Source organism: Momordica charantia, assembly GCF_013281855.1.
Source record: "Momordica charantia cultivar OHB3-1 chromosome 8 unlocalized genomic scaffold, Mcharantia_2.0 BLBB01000008.1, whole genome shotgun sequence".
NCBI lineage: Eukaryota > Viridiplantae > Streptophyta > Magnoliopsida > Cucurbitales > Cucurbitaceae > Momordica > Momordica charantia.
This window is the reverse complement of record NW_028275166.1, coordinates 11320864-11344390: the sequence shown is the minus strand read 5'-3', so window position 1 is coordinate 11344390 and position 23527 is coordinate 11320864. Positions and strand designations below refer to the sequence as shown.

General features: G+C 31.1%; 1 protein-coding gene and 1 long non-coding RNA gene across 3 annotated transcripts; both read left to right on the top strand.

Moving 5' to 3' along the window:
* Window positions 1–354: 354 nt before the first annotated feature.
* On the top strand, window positions 355–2781 carry LOC148209506 (uncharacterized). Its single transcript, XR_015792679.1, has 3 exons — window positions 355–555; window positions 1320–1364; window positions 2383–2781. It is a non-coding gene; the product is annotated as an uncharacterized LOC148209506 (long non-coding RNA).
* Window positions 2782–12431: 9650 nt separating this feature from the next.
* Window positions 12432–21560, top strand: DRM2 (domains rearranged methyltransferase 2). 2 transcript variants are annotated; one of them, XM_022296454.2, is made up of 10 exons: window positions 12432–12696; window positions 14056–14106; window positions 14374–14502; window positions 14845–14944; window positions 15091–15137; window positions 15539–15655; window positions 15804–15903; window positions 19670–19764; window positions 19918–20649; window positions 20971–21560. In XM_022296454.2, the coding sequence occupies exons 2-10, from the start codon at window positions 14104–14106 to the stop codon at window positions 21403–21405; spliced, it is 1758 nt and encodes a 585-aa protein (XP_022152146.1). In that variant the 5' UTR covers window positions 12432–12696; window positions 14056–14103; the 3' UTR covers window positions 21406–21560. The 2 variants fall into 2 exon arrangements, with proteins under 2 accessions (XP_022152146.1, XP_022152147.1); XM_022296455.2 differs by lacking the exons at window positions 12432–12696; window positions 14056–14106 and having other exon boundaries at window positions 14861–14944.
* Window positions 21561–23527: the final 1967 nt, after the last annotated feature.

Here is a 23527-nt window from a genome sequence, read left to right as displayed (position 1 = left end):
TTTCCTTTGTCATTCCCAACATTTTCCTCCGTCATCCTAAGGCACAGCCCCACCCCTCACGTCGCTCATCCTAGAAATCGACTGACAAAACCAACTGTTTGGTCGGTTAGTAGAAAGCCAGCGGGGTTGTTGTCTTAATAGCTAGAGGGCAAGTGTAAGGACTGTTTAGTCTTTTTGTAACCAAAAAAAAGAGAGAAATTTGGGGAATTATTAAAGATTGAAGTTAAAGGTTATATTGGTCTTTTAACTTAAAAGAAAAGAGAAAAAAAAATTTGGTTTGAATTTTAAAGGCGACACGTGTTTGTGTGGTGTTGCCTTAGGAAAGTTGTGTGTGAGGTGTTTTAAAAAAAAAAAGAGAGAGAAACAGAAAAGGAAAGGAAAGAAAAGAAAAGAAGAAAGAAGGGAAAAAAAAAGAACAGAGAGGGGTGAAACGAAAATGGAGAAGGAAAAAGGAGGGAGAGAGAACGATGGTGAAGAAGAGAAAGAAGTGGAGAAGAAGAGTTTGAAGAAATTTGTTTTAAAAGCAGCGGTACGGAGTTATGGATTCATAGTTCGGTAAGTTTTTTAAAACTAAGTAGGAGAAAGCATGGGTTATAGGACTTTTTACGGTGAAATTTTGTGGGTTTTATTCTTTAGAAATTTTGTGAATTTGTGGGTTTTTGTGGTTATATTCAAGAAATTGCTTAAAAGAAAATTTGAATTTCTGGCCTTAATAATCGTTTTTCAGAAAACGTAAATGTTATTATAGGTATCTTTAATGGTGGAATTTGAGGGGAATTTGTGAAGAAGAAGAAGGAAAATGAAGGTTGAGTTTATGGAATTTTGGAAGGTTTGAAGAGTAGGAATTTAGAGAAAAGTTCATAAAAGAAAAAGGAAAACAGAGAAGGGTAATTGATAAGAGAAGGAAGAAGTTGCAGAAGAAGAAAAAGAAGGAAGAAAAAGAAAGAAGAAAAGGTCGTGGGTTTGGTAGGAGAAGAGAGAAAGAGAGAAAAAGAAGATGGGTCGTTGAACACAGGAGAGAGAAAGGGATTTTGGGATAAAAATAAATTAAGAAAAGTAAGAATGAATTGGTAAAAGAAATGGGAAATCACGTGAGAAGGTGAAAGGAAGAGAAATTCAATGGGTTTTGGTGGGACCCACTAATAAATGGTATGAGAGAGAAAAAGGGTGGGTTGTTAATGAAGAGGGAGAATGAGTTATAAAATTGGATTTATGTGGATTAATTTGGAAGATAATGTAATTTCAATTGGGAACAAAAATATGTTGAAGTTAAATTGGATTAAAGCATGAATTAATTTGGTATTGAATCGATATTTCAGGTCAAGCAGAAATTGGAACGGAGGACGATCGAGTTTGAAGGATTAGTGAGTGGTTATTTTATTAAATGGTTTTAGATACCTATTGATATAGAATTTATGAGAAATTATATATTATGTATGATTTAGCATTTCTGCTAAGAATGAAAGAAAATGTGTTTGTTCGAGAATTTAGAAATGTTTTTGAGAATTTAAAAATGTTTTATGATTTAGAGAAATATTTGAAGAAAGATATGAAAGGTTATTTAGAAAGAGATTTCAGAAAATGATTTTAGAATTTCATGAAATGTTCTTAGAAAGAAAGATTTTAGAAATGATTCGAGGAAGAAAGAAAAGTTCTTAGAAAGAAGGAAAGAAGAATTTTAAAACAGTTTACGAGATTGAGAAAGAAGTTTTCAAACCACCATGTTATTGTATCCAGGTGATTACCTGTATGCTATGTGAATGTGTTTCTATAGTATACCCAGAAATAGAAGTTCTTTGAGACCATTTTACTCCACGTGTTGAGAGAATTATTCTGCTATGCGTATTGAGATTACTCTATGCTAGTAGACCAGAATTATTCTGCTGTATGTATTGAGATTACTCTACGCCAGTAGACCAGAATAGAATGTGGATACATGTGTGGTGTTGAGTTTTATCTATCTGTTTTATGTTTGAAGAAGAATGTTTTATATGTTTTAGAATGTGTTTTAGAGCATGTTGAGAAGTTGGCGTAACTAGGTCGCAGGAGATGCAGGGGAATGCCAAGGCGATAAGGGCCAAATCCGGATTCCGAATCCTGAACTTGGGAGCGTGTCTTTTCGGTTTGCCTGTAAAGAAATTGTTGTTACAAGTTTGATTTTGAGAAGTTTACTAAGTTTTATGAAATGTATAACGTTGCTCTAGTTTTACTCGAATTTTATGGAATTTTAATGAGAATGATTATTACTTCAGTTTTATGATGTTTGTTTTAAGAGCTGAACTTTAAGTTGTTTATGAAACGAAGTTGATGACAATATTTTCTTATTAACTTACCACTCACTGACGTTCTCAGCTCACTGTTTATGTTTTGTTTTCCCCCCAGGCTGTACTTGAGTATCTGAGTTTCTGAGTTTCAAGAAGAATTTAGTTCAGCTTCTGCCACCCCGAGTTGTTCAAGAGTTGCATATCTTTTGTATGTAGTTTAGTTGGTTTGTAAGAAATTTTATCTGCATTCTGTTGATAGGAAAAGAATGTATAGAATGGATGTAAGAATGATTGTTTGGTTAAGATTAATATTTTATTGTGCATCCATTTGGAGTTGTTAGTCAAAGTTCAGGTCAAAGGAAAGAAAGAAGTTGACCACTAACTTCGTAGTTAGTCGAAGTCTGTGGTCGGCGCAACTCGTTCTAGGACGAGTAGGTGTTTGGGACGGGTCATGTCGGTAAGTGCAAGTGCACACTGTCACAATTAATATCATGGAAATATTCCAAGTTCGTCTCCATATGGACTAGTTTTCTTTTAAAATTGATTTTGTAAATTGCTTATATGAGCAACCGGGTTGGGATAAAAGTTGTGAAATTTTTGGAAACACAATTTAAAAATACAAAGATTAAAAATTCAACCCATATTTAGTTCTAAAAAGATGAATTACACCTATCAAATGTGCCCGTAATTATGCTCAATTCATGCAAACTGGTTCGACTCCTATTCCATACCGTTTTTGGTTTGTTTAGAAGCTTAGGCTAGCATTTACATATGTCTATGAAACTCTAGAATCCTAAATAAATCAAATTTCAACTTACGTTTAACGGGTAAGAGAACTTATATCTAGGATCTTGTTTTAGTTCTTATTTCTAAATAACTTCATGTTTTACCTCGATGAAATCTGTTTGACCTTGACCTTTTCAGAATTAAAATCAAACTAATGTGATTTTTAACAAGTGGCCAATAAAAAATAAACTTAATAAATTGTATCAATCTAGATAAGCAAAGAGAACGTAATATGTCGTGCTCACTGATAGATCTAAATCATTCGTAGGAGGGTTGAAAAAATAATTTAGCTACTCATAGAAGTAAAAGAATTGAAATAACAAGAGAAGATAACAAAAGAATGCATTTTCATTAGAATTGGAAAGAAATTGAATTGCAATAAAATACCCAAAGTAATTGTAGAAAGTTTAATTGAAGAACAAATCTTAAATGCTAGAAAAAAAACTTAAAAAACTAAAGTTGATAACAAAGTAGAAAGGAAGAACAAAATGTATGGAAAATGAGGTGCCTTCAAGTGATCATTGGAAGCTCAATTTATAGACTTGGGAGGTAATAAAGTGTTGAGAATTCCTGGGGAAGTTGGCAACCACTAGTAACTGTAGAGATTTTAGGAAAGGAGACTGATCAATTGCTTGGTCAAAAGTGGTTATTCACGTTTTGATAATTTAGGCATCGAATGTGGCTGAAGCATTGTGAAGTTTGATCTTTTAAAGTAATTTGTTTGGTGCATTCTTCTAGTAAGCTGGAAATTCTTGGAGTGTGATACGCCCAAGGTTTTAAATGTTGATGTTGATGTCGATGGAATATCGAGATCTCGATTTCATGGAAATATCGATAAAATGTCGATGTTGATGGATATTTCTGTAAAAGTTAGAAAAATAAAAAAATTGTAAAAAAAAATTAAATTAACAAATAAACATTTTCCTATTTCTAAATTAGTTAAAAATAATTAATATTAATATTATGTATATATTAGTGACATTTTGTTGATATTTTTCATATTTTATCGATTTCTTGTACTATGATGGAAATGTCGATTTACCCCTCATATCGATGTCGAACTCGTGGAAACATGGATATGTCAATGGAAATATCGACGTGTCGACGGATATTTAGAACCATGGATACGTCTAACGCATTGTGATCACCAATCTTCACTTTTCTCTAAAAAACAAACATATTTACACCAATTAACATTCATTCATCGATAACTTAATGACTGCATCCTTAATCACAAAATATGCACATTTTTGCTAACATAGATGTATAATCATACATTTTTCATCTTAAATAACCCTCAACTAAGCATGCAAATATATTCTTTTTAGCCCTTAATCAAGACTTATCAAGGGTCGATCAGTCGACATCGATTTGGGCCTGACAACCGACCCAACCGACCAATGTACACCTCTACTTTGAATCGCGAAAATCAATTTTCTCAACTCCCTTTTCTATACTAGCAATAATCACGTGAAATGCACATGAATGTTTATCTTCCCAAGTATATTAAAAATAATGTTTAATGAATTTAATTATATATCACATATAAAAAAACCTTTAAAATTATTTCTAAAAAATCTTCAAAATTATACTAAATTTCAAATTTTGTAAAAAAAAATATTTTAATGAAATAATCACTTTTTTATTTTACTTTTCTGCACTATTCTTTCAATTTTCAAATATTTATAAAATTATTGTATTTTTTTAATTATTTAGAAAATTATCATTTCTAGTTATAAAAGTATTTTTAAGATTTATTAATACTACAGGTCAATAATTAGGATAAAAAGTAAACACAATAAATTACAACTTAATATATTCATATAAAGAATAATTCAAATGGAAAGAGTTGTCTTTCTGTTTCAATTCTTGGAAGTTGCAAACAACAATGAACTCACTAAATAATTCATATGAATTCTTTTGAGGAGTATCATATTATTTGTAATACACTCTATATAAAATGTAAAAGATTTTATAATGACAACAAAAATATTTTGAAAGCATGAAATGATGGTAGGTTCAAGTCCCCCAGGAATAGTTTGGGTGGCTTGGGACTAGTCACATGAAACACAACTTCACCAAACAATGATTTCTTATGTATGTTCGGGTAAATGTAAGTGCTAGCTTCTTTACCTGATCTCAAATCCTTAAAATGAATATTTAACAAATTTGTCAACGTTTTTATTTTGAAAACAGTTAAAATCATAACAATAATACTAAATAAAAAAAACATCGAGATATGTGAATTATTTTTACATGTTTTGTATTATTCTATGAATTGGTATTGATGGATCACACACATATACGAATGGATGCTCCATTTCATCGTATAACTACCACCATATGATTAACTTATTTTGACAAACACCTTGATCCGAACCGTCGTATCCCTTAAGCATATTGAAAATTTAAAAAACTAAAATAGGAATTTATGTAAATTTAAATGGCAAAATAGGCAAGCAAACGTTCAATTAATAAGTAGAATAAAAAAACTAACCCGATAATCGAATATGTAAACTAATTAATTTAACAATTCAAGTAATAAAGATTAATTGTCAAGTACTAAAAATTATCAAAATGCATAAATTATCGGTCAAAACTAACTAATCTTTTAAAAACCAAAGTTAGTTAATAAATACATAAACATTAAAAAAACATGAAATAAGAAATTTAAAAGTTGTTAAGACCCATGATAGCAACAACCAAGAGTCTATATTAGATAAATACAAACATTAAGACACTGTTTACTTACCAGGAATCAAAATGAGCATGAATTAGGATGAAAATAAGTTGGGATCAAATCAATCGGGATGAGAATGTTATTTCTTTGATGTTGTTTATCGGAATCTTTTTTGAATAAGAATCAGAATTCCTTTGATGTTGTTTACTAAAATTATCTGGAATCGGAATCAGAATCAAATGTATAACAATTACTGGCATACCCATTTTTTCTTTCGAACTAATTACAAATACAGTGTTCTATTTTTCTTAATTACAATAATAATATCTTTTAATTATTTTATTACTATATTATTAATAATAATTTTTTATTATAACAATTTATTTAATATTAATAAATAATTAATAATTAAACTAAAATTACATCAACTAAAATAATTTTTATTATAACCATCATCATTTAATATAAAATATTATTAAATTTTTTTATTATAATATTTAATAATAATGAATTCTATTTGAAAAAATATTTTATATTAATATTTTTAATAAAATCACATTAACAAAAGTGGTATAAATTTTTATTGAAATACAAATTATTAATAGTATAAATGAAAAAGAAACAATAAAAGTGTAAAACAATTAACCAAAAAGTTATAGATCCATTCCAATAAATGTGTAGGACCCACGGAATAAGAAATTAGATTGACTAGGGTGCATGAGATTAATGAGATTGCCCTTTTTGAAAAATGAGAATGAAAAAGTTGTATGGACCCCACCATCTGATTCTTACTCCTACAATCTGGTAAACACTCGGAATGAAAAAAATTGATTCTCATTATTTCATTCGCATTTCGTTGGAGTAGGCATGACTTAAAACTAAAATAAATCATTAATATATTAATATGAAAATGTAATTTTATACTCTACCTCATCGATCATCAAATAAAATAAATTTATGGATTATCGAATCTTTAGTATTTCCTTACTTTTGTAAAAGTTGTGATTCATCTTGAGAGAAAACCTTCATAGACATTTTTTAGAGGAAAAAAATACACAATATATGTGCTTAGTTTTATTTTCTATTATATATATGTTTGTAATCACACCTATTGTGGAATGGAAGTATCATTTCATCGAATCGCTTATCCCTCTAAAAAAAATCATATCGCTCTGTTGTGTTATATATAAATAATTATCAATCTCAATCGCACTCATAGGCGAATGGACACATCTTTTCTCTCAAGAGATATCTCGATCCAATAATTACATCCCGTTGAAATCGTACGAGTAAAATAAGTACTTATTAAAAAATTGAGAGCAAGAATAGAATATAAAAATTCTCTTCGTAACTCATTTATATATAGTATAGGTTGTTCACTCCTTAAGGCACCTATCTCTGACCAGAAAGGTCATGAGTTCGAATCCTCACCCCACAACGTCGTATTCAAAAAAAAAAAAAAAAGTTGTTCACTCTCTCCACATTCTCTCTCTAATTAATGAATTTCTTTTCTTTTCCCATATTATTTTCTCTCTCCCCGTATTGTTTCTCCAATTAATAACTTTTTTCCTTTTATGGGATTCTTTTCCATATTATTCCTCCCTCCCGACTTTCTCTCCAATTAATGAGTTTATTTTCTTTTCCTATTCTTCCTTCTCTCCAATCTCTCTTTCTCAAATTAGTGGTTTTTCCTCTAGTTCGTTTCATTTTTATCTCTCCAATTAATATGTTTTCTTTCTTTTTTTTTTTTTTACTCTCAGTAACTCTCTAATTACTATTTCTTTCCTACATTTTTTTTCTCTCTTTACCCCGACCCTATCTTTCAAGGATTTTGATCGGTATTTTGGATAGGATTTTGGCTAGAATTAAAAAAATTGTCGTCGAACATTTGGTGACAAGTAGATAAGTAAGAAGATGATAAGGGAACTGAAAATGACGAAGAGAGGTCCAACAACCTAAAGGGTGGACCATTCGTCGTAGATTACACTGACGACCTCAAATTAGATAAAAAAAGATGAGGGGATTAGAGTTTAAGAAGCTGAGAGAGAGAGGGTATGAAGTTTAGGAAGTCGATAGAGACGACTATGAAGTTTTTGCTTCGAGAGAGAGGTTAAAGAAAGAAATGAGAAATAAGAGAAGGGTACAAAAATAATTTCACTTCCATATTTTGTCATAAAAAAAAGTTTGAAAAACTTATTTATAATCTATAATCTATGATTATATATAAAAGTACCGAGGTGGAAGGAATTTTTTTAAATGTCATGTATACCCTTTGTGCTCGACAATTTTTTTTTCATTAATTTGTTTTTTTTCATTGTTTAATACTTCTAAGGTTATAAACATTGCGGGCAAGTGCTTTCATTAATTTTTTTTACTTTTTTTTTTTGTTTTAATAGAATATTAAACTTGTGATTTCATTTTTTTGTTTCACTTTTTTTTTCTTTTTTAACATTGCTTTCATTATTATTTTTTTTACTTTTTGTTTAATTATAGAATATTATAAAAGGTGTAGAATATCAAAAGCAAATCTATAAAAGAAAAAAAAAATCATTCTTAATCACCTTTTATTGTCCATACTCACTATTCTATCCACCCTACATCATTTATTAAAAAACTTAATTTAAAAGTTTTTCATTTTCCCCCAAAACACAAAAAATATTTTGACATTAAAAACACTCAAAGCGTGCAATTTTTGATTTAGTTAAATTTTTTACTTTTTTTTTTAATTTTAATTTTAACATTCCTATATAATTAAACACGTTTAATTGGTTTGTCTCTTGAAATTCTATTTACATTCATTTTGGATGTGAAAAATTCTCTCATCATTATTTAATAGTGTTTGTCTCTCAAAATTCTATTAGCATTGATTTTTCCGTATGAAAGACTTTCACATCATTATTTAATAATGTTTAATTATAAATATTAAAAGGGTGGGATCTCAAAAGTTTTAAAACTTCGTCATCCATTTCAACTAAAAAAGGATCTCTTCCATTCATTTCTAACATAATAATTTGAGGTTGGTTTTTTTCTTCTTCTTCTACTTTTATTTTTATTATTGTTGTTTTTACTTTTCTCTCTCATGCTTTTTAATTCGTAAGATTTTTTAATTTTGAAATTGCAGTAGATCACATTCAAATTTCTCATAGCAACTTTGTTTTATAGTCTTGAATATTGGTGAAAGGTAAATATACGTACACACAATTCATTAGAATGTCACAATTGATTATGTTAAATATTCAAAATTTTGTTTATTATAAATATGTTTATTTTGAGCAAAATAGTAATAATGTTTTTTTTACCAAAGAGTAATAATGTTTTTAAACCTCTTTAGCATTCTTTCTCGATATTCTCACACCCGGCTACATTTCACTTAATAATATACATGTATGGTTATTGATTATATGAAAAAAATTTCCATTAATAGTGTTTGATTAAAGAATATTAAAAAATTTTAGAATCTCAACATTTTTAAAACTAAAAATTTCTTCATTCCTTCCAACTATAAAAGACTCTCCACCCTACGTCATTTAATTTATTTATAAAAACTCATACAAAAGTTTTTCATTTTCCCTTAAAACATAAAAGTATTTTGATATTAAAAATAAACTTCTCAAACTTCGTACTTGTCGACAAATTTTGATTTCATTTAATTTTTTACCCTTTTTTAACACTTCTATATAATTAAACATGTTTTAATTGGTCTTTTGAAATTCTAGTTTTTAAGAAATGTCCCATTATTTGAAAAATCTTGGGTATTAAAATAACCATTTACCAAATTTATACTAAACAAGGTTAAAGAAATAAAGGTAGGTTTGGTATGCAAATTCTGAATGAATGTTGGGTAAATTTGCTTTTAAAAATTGTTTTTGAATTATATGATACAAATATATTGTAAAAACATATGTTTTCGGTTATTAATTTATTAATTTGAAATTTTAAAATGTAGAATTATATAAACAAAAAATATAAAAAATTTGAAATATATATTGCTTTTTACGTTATAAACTTGTTCTGCTTTTTTTTTTTCAATTAAAACATGTATTAATAAAACATAATATATTATAAAATATATAATATTATAAAATAATAATTATACAAAATTTTCAACCTCCCAATCTAATTTTTTACAGGCCGATCTTTAACTCAAGCATAAAAAATGCTTAAAAAATAATCAAAGAAGTAAATAAATCCTTTATAAAAAAAAAAGTAAATAAATCCTTAAAAATCTAACCTTTTCAGTTTTTTTTTCAGTAAAAATTGTAAACAGCCAATCCGAAGCATCCAAATAAATTTAAATATCCAAGATAGTTGAGTTGGATAAAATCCATTATTTAACAAAGGTGGCTTCAATTGATTACCAAATGTATCATAAATCATGGATATGGTGAAAGGTGTAATAATTTCATTTGACGAAGCGAGCATATAACAGTAATTGATACCGACCTAGAAGTTATGACTTCCCCAACCAAATTGAATTAAACATGTCTAAATTTTCAGTTTTGTATTCTTCTTACATCTTACGAAACACTCTTGGTCAATGTACTTTAATTTAAATGACGGTTTAGTCCATAAACTTCAGTTTGTAACGATTTAGTTACTGTACTTTCAAATTTGTAACAAGTTAGTCCATGAACTTTAGTAGGTAACAATTTAGTTACTGTAGTTTAATGTTGCTAACAATTTACTTGCTATCGTAAAATTTTTTCTTAAGTTTTTTATATATGTAAATCAATAAATTGATGAGACGCTAAATGTATTTATAAATTACAAATGCTAAATTGTTACATGACAAAAATAGACATTTGATTTCGATGAGATTTTCCATGGTAGAAGATCTAAATTGTTAAAAATTTTAAAATGCTAGTAAAAAAACCTGTGATGCACATAAAATTTATAGTTTTATTTTAAAGTATAAATAAAATATTTCAAAATAATAAATTAGTAAAAAAATTAAAATTTAATTTATTTTTTAAAAGTAGATGTCATTAATTTTAATATTTTATTCTCATCTATGTTATATTTTTAAAAATTAATTTTACATAATATGAAAAAAAAATTCATGCAAAATTTAATTCAACATATAATAATATGTTACGTGAATGTTAAACTATACACTATATTCCTTCTATGCTATGTCTAACTTCAGATATTTACTTGTTACATATTATATGTGATAATTTTACACTTTTTTTTAAATAAAGCACCCCATTCATTATAATATCATTTATATTATAATTATAATTTAAAATTATTTATAAATAAATAAATTATACAATATATTATTGAAATAACATAATATATTATTAATGACATTAAAAAATCATTTTCACTCAAACTTTTACCATCTACATCACAATTCCAAAATTTACAAAATTAGCTAGTTGAATCGTCCAAACGAACAAATCGCATAAAGTCCTCTTAAGTTGTTTGAGTCTTTAACAATCACCCTCTCCTGTAAAATTCATTCAGGAGAAAACTGAACATCTCGGCGGCGGGTAAGGAGTCAACTAAGCATCTCAGCAGTGGGATCGAATACTCGGATTGAATTAGAGTTCACACCGATTGGAACAAAGCTAAGAGAGAATGCAGCGGAATGAGGAAAAGGACAAGACTAAACTCGTTGGCTCACACTCTATTCGGTTGGAACTCGATTCGAAAACCTCAACGTCCTCGTCGTCCCAATTCCTCTCATGCTCTTCTCCTCTACCAAATCGCTTCCATCCGTCACTGCAAACGACGGCTCCAACAAGGCAACCCAATCAATTGACATTTCAATCCCACGCAATTTTCACTAATTTATATAATTTGTTATATGAAGGAGGCTTCATCCTTGTCGAGTTCCATTGATGATTTTTCGAAAGCTGACATGTGAGTTGGTAAATTGCGGCGCATATAGTATTTGCTAAATGGATCATTGCATAATGGACCTTCATCAAAATTAAGAGAACACTTTGAGAAAATCGTAGTAGAAGATAGATTAGCAATTGCGATGATTATTATTGAATTGGTGGATGAGGGACTTTCCATGGGATGGACTCTAAAATAGTGGATTCATATCAAATTTATAAGCCTCGAGAGTTATATAGAAAGGAGAAAGAGAGGTAGTGAAAATCTTTCAATTTCCGTAAGTAAATACCCAATTAAATAAATGATAAAATATTGCATATTAAACATTTTAAATACAAAATTAAGTGAAATAGAAATTGAAAAGACAACAAAAAAAAGTTATTTGAGTAGGTTAAAAATATAATGAGATGATTAAGAGAGAGTTTTTTAGAGCGAGAAAAGCGATGATAAAAGTATTTTGAAATAAAATAAAAATAAATAAGAGAAGAGAAGAGAGATTGAGAAGTTGTGTGATAGTGGGATAGAGTAGGAGAGATAAATTTATATTTGGAGGACAAAACTGCCACTAAAATAATAGTGAAAATATTTAATTCAAAATGACAAAATAGGGAGAAAATTTATATATATAGCAACTTTTATATATAATATAGATGTAGATAAGAATTAAATTGTTTCTAATTTAAAAATAAAAGTAAACTAAATCATTATTTAAATAAAGGAACAGACCACATGTATTTTTTTATCATTATTTATTTTTAGATCGATCTGACACAACTCAACTCAATTCCTGAACATTATTAGATAACAAAAATATTTAATACAAAATAAAATAATTATCAAACGAAACCCTAACTCACTCAGCCAACCAAACTTGGCAGTGGTACAACACAACCATGGTTAGAAAGTGAAGAGTGAAGTAAGCCAATCCCGAGATTCTGCGGCGGAAGACCCAATTTCTCCTCTCCTTCAATCGACGGTTCTATAAATGATCCTCTGATTATCTCCGGCCACCGTCTCTCTGCGCTTCTCCACCTTCAGAAGCGCGGTAGAGAGAGATTTCGCATTGCTGCCTCCGCATTTGTGCCTTCATTTCTCCTCAGCAACATCATTTTTCCGCAGGTTCGACTCTGTTTTATCCAATGTTCCTTTCCGAGTTCTGTAGATCTAGCAATTTTGATTTTCATTTTTGAGCTCTTTGGTGCTTTTGACGCCATCGTAGTTCGTGTGGTTTGATTGCTTTTAAGATTTAGGAGCGAGGGATGAATTCGTTTTGCATGTGAGGTTTCGTAGCTTTCAATTGGTTAGAAATGTTTCCGTGAGGCTCATACTCCTTATGCTTGCTTTTCATCGTTTTTCTCGAAAATTGGACATTTTCTTTCTTGGGGGTGCGGTAAGAGTTGCAAAGATGAAAAATGTTTCTTAGGTAGATTAGTGAAAGAAATGTTAACAATAGAAAGAGCAAAATGAAGTTTTTTTTTTTTTTTTTTGAAAAAGTAATAATTTAATCTATTTTTTGGGGACAAAGTAAGCCAATTATAGATGGGTCCAAAGGTAAAATAATTTATATAAAGGGTAATTAAAAATTTAGATCTCTCAAAAAATCTATAGGTTGGGTTGGGTTCAAATAAATAAATAAAAATCTGTATGAGTTTAATTGTTTTCTGAATCTCTTAAAATTGATTAGTTTGGGTTTGACTGAATTTTTACTTAATAAATGGATATATTTATATTTTTCTTCAATTTTATTTTATAATTATTTTTAGATGTTTAATGTTTTACTCCCTAAATTACTTGGAGTTTAAATTTTCATAAAGTAATATTTGTGAGCTACTAAGTAAATAGTAGCTCAACAAATAGTCTTAAAAAAAGTAAATAGTCTTAAAATACTAACACTTTTACTATTTGTTTTATAAAGTTTTGAATGAATGATGTAAACAATTGGAACCAATCTAACCTAAATATTTTACAGTTGAGTTGGATATAGTTCACCATCTAATTAAAGTCAATTGGATTGAGTAAATTTGCACCCGAGTTCATAACTCAACCTATAACCCAACCTCAACAATGTTTTGGTTATAGCTCTTAGTTGGTGTAAATGTTTCTATGCATCTTTTTGTAATTATACTTTGATCGATCATTTGATGAGTTGGAAGGCCTCTTTGTAGCTCTTCTCCCTTGGGTCCTTTCACCTTTTGTATATTTCATCTTATCAATGAAATATGTGTTTCTAATTAAAAAAAGAAAAAAATCCTTTTCAATATTCTATTGTCATTTACCACCCTCATCACCACTATTAGATTGATGATTTGTTGCCTCTTATGAAAGAATTATGACTAGAAGAAATTTTTTTAAGGAGCACTTGCTTTAATTTCTTAGTTAGGAGTCTTGGTAAAAATTTCTATTTTCTAGTATACTCCCAAGAAGCTCGTGTTATGCTTGTATCTCTTACCTGAATTTTTTTCTTGTATATGTTTGCAGCTCGAAGGCCCCATCTACCACCAGTTCACAGTCCACCAGAATATAAAGATGGTATGTTTTCTCTACTTCGTTCAAGAATTTTGTGTATTACATGCTCAACCGCGCAGCACGTAGGTGACATGGTTTGTATGAGTATATGTGTGCAGTTATATATTTCTCTTTACTTTTAAAAGCAATTACTCAGTTTTCTATTGATTTCTGAAGAGGACTAACTAATGTTAGTTACTATTGATGATATTTAAAATATTCAAGCAATTGCTTTTTATTTTCTCCCTTTCCTTTTTGCTGTTTGGTTTACTCGTACGTTATCATCTGCAGGCTGGTGACGATTTTGGTGTTGACTTTGACTGGGACACTGAAGATGAGCTGGAAATTGAGAATATACCCTTAGCCTCTCATGCGAGTTTGACATTTCCTGGTGTAGAAGCAAATCTGGTATCTGGAGAGGTAAATGTCATGTCTACATTTGTAGTGATGTTTGTGCGTGTTGTGTCTTTCCATGCTTGATTGGTGATAGTTTACTTAAATTCTCTTGTTGGTGAAGTTGTTATCGATAAGGGTAATATATGTTTTATGATGCTGAACTATAAGAAGTAAAAATGGCGTTTTTTTTCTTAAAATAAATTTTAAATGTAATAATCAAGCAATATTTCATTTGTTTCAAAGCTGTGTTAGCTTTTGGTTTGTTAAAAAGACTGGATATGTATTATTTTGACGACATCAAGCTTAGACAGATGTATAGGATTTTGTTGCATAACTAACGCTAGTTTATTTTTTTCCCTCACGAAGGCAAGCTCATCTGCAGGTCCATCCAACTCTAAGATAGTTGATCATTTTATAGGAATGGGGTTTTCTGAGAAAATGGTTGCCAAAGTAATCCAGGAAAATGGTAACATTATTTTATTCGTTTATTTAACTATTTCTATAGAAAAATGAACATAATTTTTGTTCATTCAGAAAAAAGTTCAGAATTTTATTTTAATCTTAAAACTTCAAAAATTACTTACATAACTCTGTTTTTGATGGTCTATTCAGGAGAGGAAAATACCGATTCTATTCTTGAGACCCTCCTCACATTGTCGGTGAGTTTCCCTGATGATGAATTGCTAGGTTGTGAAAGTTAGTTTCTTGTAATTGTTTTGTTCACACGATATGCTTCTTTCCCATCGAGAGAATCCAGTCAATTTAAGTGAAATGTCTCATATGCGTAACATAGAATGGTAGCGTGTGAACTTTTATCTTTGTTAGTTATCTAAGTCTTTCTTTCTCATTCATGACAATTCATATTTTGTTGCCCTAATGAACTGGATTTTAAATGTCCCGGAGATTATTGAGATCTCAACCAGCTGTCTCGTAAGATATTTGAAGATCTTCACTATCAGTCATTATGTCCCCTTTTCTTGTACTTCTACCACTGATTAGCAACCGTCACTTACTCTTTTGTATGTATATACGTTGAATTCATTTCTTTTTCTTCTGGCAGGCTCTTGAAAACTCTCCTCCAAAACAGCAGCATATTGATACTGATGGCTCCTTTTCGGATTATGAAGGAAGTTTTCTGGATGATTTTACTGATTTAGACAGTGATTCTGAAAACGAGGTGGTTTGATTTTCTTTGGTTTCGTGGAACAGTTTGTTGTTTAATCATTTTGTGAACACGTGTCTTGTCATGTTCAGATAATTTTTTGATCCAATGCTTATTTCTCCTTGTCACTCAATGTTTCATGATAATTTGATCCATCATGTAGGGGACTGCAAAACCTGTATCTGATGTTGACAACAAAATGATGTTCTTGGTGGACATGGGGTTCTCTGAAGATGAAGCTTATGCAGCAATTGAGAGATGTGGTTTGTACCTCCTTCTAGGACTTGTAAATATAATAACTAAGAATTGACTTCTATGAATTTTTCTAAAACTAGTTGTATTCTTATAGAAAAGCTTTGATTAGAAGATTCTTCACAGATGTAGTATTGAAAAATTGCCTTGGGATAAGAAGATTCTTTCTTCTCCAAGCTTTGTGTATTGGTAGGGTAGGTTGTTGAAGATTTGATGGGAGAAAACATGGTTATTGCTAGACAATGTTTCCTTGATCATTGGTGATTCTTCCTGGAAGTTCTAATTTGTACCATGATTGGTAGATTTTAATCAAGCATTGAACGGATGGGAATTTTTACAGGTCTATGGTGTGAGGAAGGGAGATGGGCTCCTTTAAGTGGTCCTATGCCTTTCAAGTTTGAGAATGCAGTTGCAACTTTATTCTTTGAAGTTTGCTGGTGGAGGGATGGCCTAGTTCCTATTCCAGTTTTAGTTAAAATTGATCAAAAGTGGCATCAAAGCTTGGAATATACAGGATTCTGGAGACATGGTTCGCTATACCAGAGGATGATTTTGAAATTTTAATTGACTGAGGCGTGACGCCATACTTGGAGCAAAGGTGGCGTAAAGAATTCAAATAGAAGTGGCCTTGGGAGGGTGAAGAGAGCTCGTCCTTTTTCCTCCATAAAATTATAACGAAGGCAATGAGCATTATAGTCATATCTAAAATTTGCACTATGGTGTGTAGAAGACCTGTAAAAGAAGAAGCTAATAAGTTATTAACCATCTCCAACCAAAACCATTACACAAGAGAGGAGACCCCCCGTTTTTTGCTCAATGATTTGGAATGGAAACCTATACATATTTTTTAATTTTTAAACGAATTCAGATGGCTTGAATGCCTTTCCAAGAGGATGAAATTTCGCATGCAATTACAAAAATGGGCATTGGCAAATGGCAAGTTCCTAGGGCCGTATGGGTACATGACTCAGTACTTGGAAAAGGGTTGGAACATCATCAACAAGATTCTTAAGATGTTCTAAGATGGTATTTTGATCTAGTCTGTGAAAGAAGCTTATACTTTTCCTATTCCTAAAGGATCGACTTCCGTAGTGGCAGACCATCAACCAATTAGTTTAGTTACAAACTTTCTAAAGTTATTTCCAAGGCTTTGGTTCAAAGGCTGAAATACATTTTTTAACACTATCTCTTGTGATCAATCTGGTGGGGGAAGACAGGACTCTATCCTTGTAGCTAATGAAGTTGTTGATAAAGAAAAGAATGAAAGGTCGATGGTGGAGTTAGACCTTAAAAAAAGCTTATGGTAGGATGTATTAGGATTTCCTCACCGCTGTGCTTTAGACCAAACGTGTTTAAGAAGTGTGCTACATGGTTTATAGTGTGTATTGGATACTGTTTTCACTGTATTTATTGATGGAAATTGAGAGGTAAAGCTCTGCTTCAAGTGACTAAGTGGCCCCTTCTCCTTTCATTTTTTTGTTTTAGTGTGAATGTTGTTTTTTTTTTAATAAGAAACAAACAACTTGAATTCCAACACAAAACAAGTACAGCCTAAAGACAGAGGGTAGAGAAAACTCTCCCCGAGGATTAGGAACTATACAATCACAGCTTTCCAATCTTGTATAATCATTTGAAGACTATAATTACAAAAATCTTCTTGTGGATTGTAGCCCACCAAGAAGCCGTATGCTGTATATTCACACAAAGAGAATCCACCGAGGACTTCTTATCTTAAAAAAGTCTACTATTTCGTTGTCTCCAAAGTAACCAAAGTAAAGCTCTTGCAGAACAATTCCAAAGAATGAAAACTTTACCCTTAAGGGCCCTTCCCCCAAAACCTTTAGAAATAAAATCATCAATATTTTGAGGGAGACAAAAAGACACTTCCAATAAGGAAGCGAAGTGAAACCACACCGTAGAAGCCATCGGGCTGTGAAGGAAGAGATGATCAATTGACTCAGTTTAGTGTGAATGTTGTTAGTATAATGTTGGAGAGAGGGTGGTGCTTGGATTCTTTCTGGGATTTCATTGTTGGCAGGAACGAAGTCCATGGTGTAACCATCTCCAATTTGTTGAAGATACTGGTTTTTTGTCGAGAACTTGGAAAGGCTGGGATTATTAAAGTGACTATCGTGTTCAATTTCCAGTTATTTCCAGCCTATTACGTTTGTATTACATGTCATATGAATTCGCCATGGTATATCTGATCCATGCATATATCATAAAAAGTGGATACAAAATTTTTGGCTGCTGCGTCGTATCAGTTCTTGTGCCTTGAAGTATATTCCTTGAAATTGAGATAAAAAGGGGAGACTTATTTCGAGGTTAAGGGAAAACAAACGTTTAGTAGGGAGGGAGTTCTTAAGCCTTTGGAGCTCGGTGGTTGTGGGATTGAGAATTGAAGGAGAAAAACGAAGCTTTATTATACAAATGGGGGTGGATGTTTTCTTTGAAGAATTTACTGAGTTGTGGCGTAAGGTGGTGGGTAGCATTAGCGAGTAATATTGGCGGTTTACTACTCCTCGTAGAAAAGGAAGTTGTAGAATTCCTCAGTGGAACTAATGTTGGAATCGTGTGGAACATTTTTCAACTATTAGATTTGGAAGCGGGGAAATAACTTCTCGTTTTGGAATGATATGTGTGGATTGGAAATCAAGCTCTATCAATTAAATTTCCTTGTACTTTTGAGGTGGTTTTGAAATAAAGATACTTCAAAATTTAATTGTTGGGGATGGATACTCCGAACTTCTAAGATACTCATCAAGTCTTCCCTGATCTCCAAATCTCTGAACAAAGCTTGTTGGAAATCAAATAGTCCAGAAGAGGTAATATTTTACAATGGATTCTTCACAAGAAAGAAGGGAGCCTAAATACAGGTGAAAAATTATAAAGATGTCCAGCAGCTATTTTTCCAGCCTTCAGTATGTGCAGCGTACTTTGCTTCAAAGGCGGGATCTTTTCATTGCCCTTACAGCAGAAAATGATGGTTCCTGAATCTGTTTTAGAAGTATATTGGGTTTCTGAGTAGGATAATAGTTTTCAGTCTTTATGTGGAGTAAAGCTAGAAAGTAAGGCCAAGTTGTTATGAGTGAATGCCATTAAAGCAACCATTGCTGAAATTTTGTGTGAAAGAACCCAAAGAGTTTTAGTAGGAAAGTCCTTAGGGTGCAGTGATTTGGATGGACCATGGGTGTTAATTTAATATTTTTAGCCGACAAGAAAGTATTAGAACAATTGATTCACATGTATTCTCAGTTCAATACATGTTCATGAATCATTAATTTTGATATGCTGTCCGCAAAAGACTAGTTCCACATTTTCAAGCCAATTTTTGGTTTAGCATGCATAGGAAACGTACGCAATCTGAGAATCTTGCATTTAATGTAGTGGAGCTATTAGCGATATCTTCTGTTCCTCATTTTACTGTGTTGCCTACACTTTTTGCTTCATATCTATTAATGCTTGAAAGTTGTATTAACTTCATTAATTTATTTGTAGGCTTATTAGTTGGATTCATGATTCTAATTCGGGTGTTTTTGTGACATCTTTTTAGTTCTCCCTGTAGTACTTCATTTTATGTTTTAGTTTTTTCACTCTTCTGAGAGACTGTATCTTTGAACAATTTTGTTCATTTTCATTATTTCAATGAGAAGTAAATAATAAGTTCGTTTCTTGTTAAAAAAAAAAAATTGGATTCATGATTCTTGATTTTCTACTATTTTTGGGGCCTGAATCTGATGTTGAAACGAAATTTCGATCTGGTTGTCAAAATTGCAGGTGTGCATTCCTCACTTGCAGAGCTGACAGATTTTATAACTGCTGCTCAAATTTCAAAGGATGCAGATGTTCTTCTTGGGGAACTTCCGGATAGGGTAACTTTTCTGTCTTTTCACATTCTTGAATCTAAGTTCTAGGCATTGTTAAGGAGAAGAAACTGCGCTTAGACGTGACATCATTAATGGAGACCTCATCACATTGATAATTTCATTTCAATAGAACATGTTTTTGCTTGATTATTTGAGCAGCCGAAGCCGAAGAATCTCAATGGCTGCAAGCTAAAAAAGAGAAGGCATTATGAATACGAGGCATGGAAAAAGAAAAAACCGAAGTGCTTCGACGACGACGATGAGACAATTCGTCTGCCAAACCCAATGATCGGGTTTGGGGTTCCCAATGATCTATGCGCTACATTTCACAGAAAGCTTCCAGAGACAGCCATTGGACCTCCCTACTTTTACTACGAAAACGTGGCACTCGCTCCAAAAGGAGTTTGGAGTACAATTTCCCGCTTCTTGTATGATGTCGAACCAGAATTTGTTGATTCCAAATATTTCTGTGCTGCTGCAAGAAAAAGAGGCTATGTTCACAATCTCCCCATAAATAACAGATATCCTCTTCTTCCTCAGCCTCCCCACACTATACATGAAGCATTTCCTCTAACAAGGAGGTGGTGGCCCTCATGGGATACAAGAACACAATTAAATTGTTTACAAACTTGCATTGGAAGTGCTCGACTGACCGATAGAATTCGCAAAGCTCTTGAAGATTATGATAGCGAACGTGATCCGCCATTATCTGTGCAGAAGTTTGTCTTAGATCAATGTAGAAAATGGAATTTGGTTTGGGTTGGAAAAAATAAGGTTGCCCCCCTCGAGCCCGATGAAGTGGAAATGCTTCTGGGCTTCCCCAAGAACCATACTAGGGGTGGTGGAATTAGTAGGACAGACAGATACAAGTCTCTTGGCAATTCCTTCCAGGTACCAATCTCTTCATTCTATTATGTGTGCTTTTTTTAATAACCCGGAATCGATAGCTATTATCTTAGACCTCTTTGAATTTCTTTCGGAAGATGATTGCTTACTGCATGAACTGCATTAAACTGGGATATCGAGAGTCCCCTTCGGGCATTATACTCGTGTCCCTGGGGAGGTTCTGCCCACCCAAATCCAGTTTAGGTGGCCACATGCTCCTAACACTCACGACCCGATGCCAGTTTCGATTGTGTTTTTCACGTGCATTATGTTGATTTGGTTGTGACATCCTACGAAGTAGTTGCCTACATCTTATCGTTATTTCAGGTCGACACCGTGGCATACCATCTTTCAGTCTTGAAGGACATGTTCCCAGGAGGAATAAATCTCCTCTCTCTGTTTTCTGGCATTGGTGGTGCAGAAGTGGCACTCCATCGCCTAGGTATCCCTCTTAGAAATGTCGTCTCTGTCGATATTTCGGAAGTAAACCGAAACATCGTTCGAAGTTGGTGGGAGCAAACGAACCAGAAGGGGACTTTGATTGATCTTGCTGATGTGCAAGAGCTAGATGCAGATAGGTTACAACATTTTATGAACTTATTTGGAGGTTTCGATCTCGTAGTCGGAGGGAGCCCTTGTAATAACCTTACGGGTAGTAATAGGTACACTAGGGACGGACTCGAGGGCAAAGAGTCCATCTTGTTTTACGACTACTTTAGAATCTTAGACTTGGTCAAGTGTATAGCCACCAAAACTGAATGATTTGGTTGTAAAGGAAGCCCTCAATCTTTCTGCAGTCAAGAACATGCTATATTTTATAGAACAAAGTAACCATGTTAGTTTCAGTAAATAATTAACTGTTGAAAGATGAGGCTTTTATAATTATTATTATATCATATCATTATTTGGCCCTTCTAGCTTGGCTTCTGTTGTTGAATCTCTATTGTACACTATCATTACATGAATCAAGAAAACTGCCCAAGCAGCAGAGATTAAGATTTATTATGATTTTTGAGCCATGAATTACGAGTTTATTTCTAATTGGTCTCTGAATTTTTAAACGTATTTAATGGGTTCATGAACTTCTTTTTTTTCCTTTAAATAAATAATAAGTTCATAAACTTTCAATTCAAGTTCGAGAACTTTATCCTCTCGTTAGCATTTATTAAAACAAACCTGTGGATCTATGAGTTTTTTTTTTTTTAAACATTTTACGCCCTCGAGGGATTTGTAATATGCTTATTCGTATGAAATGTTATTGATTTTAAGAGGAAGACCTATCACATTATTTTCTGCAGAAATTAATTGAAAATCAAAAGAAAAGAATAATAATAAGAAGTGTTAATGAAAACATGAAGATTTTTTTTTTCTTTTTTTTTTAAACTTGGAGTCATAAGCTTTGCTCTCCTGTATCTAGGGGTATTTACCAGCAAAATTCAATCTTTTTTGGGGTAGTGTTTTAAATATAGTTTTTCTTTCATGAAAATTTTGATTTTCAAAATAATGTTTAAAAACACTTTTTAAAATAAAAAGAAGAAACAGATACGCAATTGTGTTTTTTTCTTTAATTTATTCTCGATTTTATTTTACCTTTAAAAAGTTTTTTTAGATAATAATGTTCAGGTTTAAATCATAGGAAAGTACTTGAACTTTAATGCGTATATACAACTTAAAACCAAAACTTAAATGGTTATTTAGTTTTAAATTATGATTTTAGTTTTTGAATTCTCGCAACAATTTATCTTTTTATATTGTGGTTATTTAGTCCTCATAATTTAAAGAGATTTCATTTTGTGTCTTTTTGACAAGTTTGAAATGATGAAATAAGACTAGATAGACAATGAGTATTTTAAAAATTGTGTTATATTTCTAAATTTTTGTTTAATTTGGGCTAAATTTAGTATTTTGAGTCATATTGTTATATGTATAGTTACTTCTATATTCAATACGTTGTGTTAATAATATAGGAGGTTTTTTAGGATTTGATTAAGATATAGAGCCCATATTGAAACTATATTCAAACTATGTATTTTAAAATCTTAAAATCATATAGCCCAAATTAAAGGTAAGTATCTTGGACTAATTTTATCCATTATAATAATGTTTTTAAAATTTAACTTCAAAATTTAAATGCCAATACACTTCTATCCCTTCTCATATTGTTTAAGAAAACATTTTAAGAGTAATATAAAATTGCTTTTAGAAAAAAAGTTAGAAGTATTTGAAGTAATTTATGATAAAAAATTTATTGTGTTTTCAGGCAAAGTATTTAAGAAAAACAATTTTAAGAGTGATAAAACAAACACTAAATAATTTTTTTTTTAAAATACAACAGGCAGAGTGGAGATTCGAACTCACGATTTTTGGTGGTGTATAAGTGCCTTAACCAACTAAGTTATACTCAAATTGACTTTAAAAGCACTCGTAACTTTAATGTTAAAAAACATTTTTGATCCTTATAATATTATTAAAATAAGGATTTAGTCCCTAATTTTAGTTCATAACAATTTAGTTCTCATACTTTTAAATTGGTAATAATTTAATCCTTATAGTTTAAAGTTTGTGATAATTTGGTTCCTATCATGAAAAATGTTTATAAGATTTAATAAGGATCGATAAACTGGTGAAAAACCAAGTCTATTTATAAATGCAAATACTAAATCATTATATTATAAAAACCGAACACTTAATTTTGTTGAGGATTTTCATTCCATCATAAGATTTAAACTCATTCACTCTTAATTAAACCTAGTCTATTTGGACTAATAAGCCACTCATCATGGTTCACCCACATTTTAAATTACAATCATATTTATGAAATTTCAGATCTAATTTTAACTATTTTGATACATAAACGAGCATAGTTTAGTAGCAATTCACATAT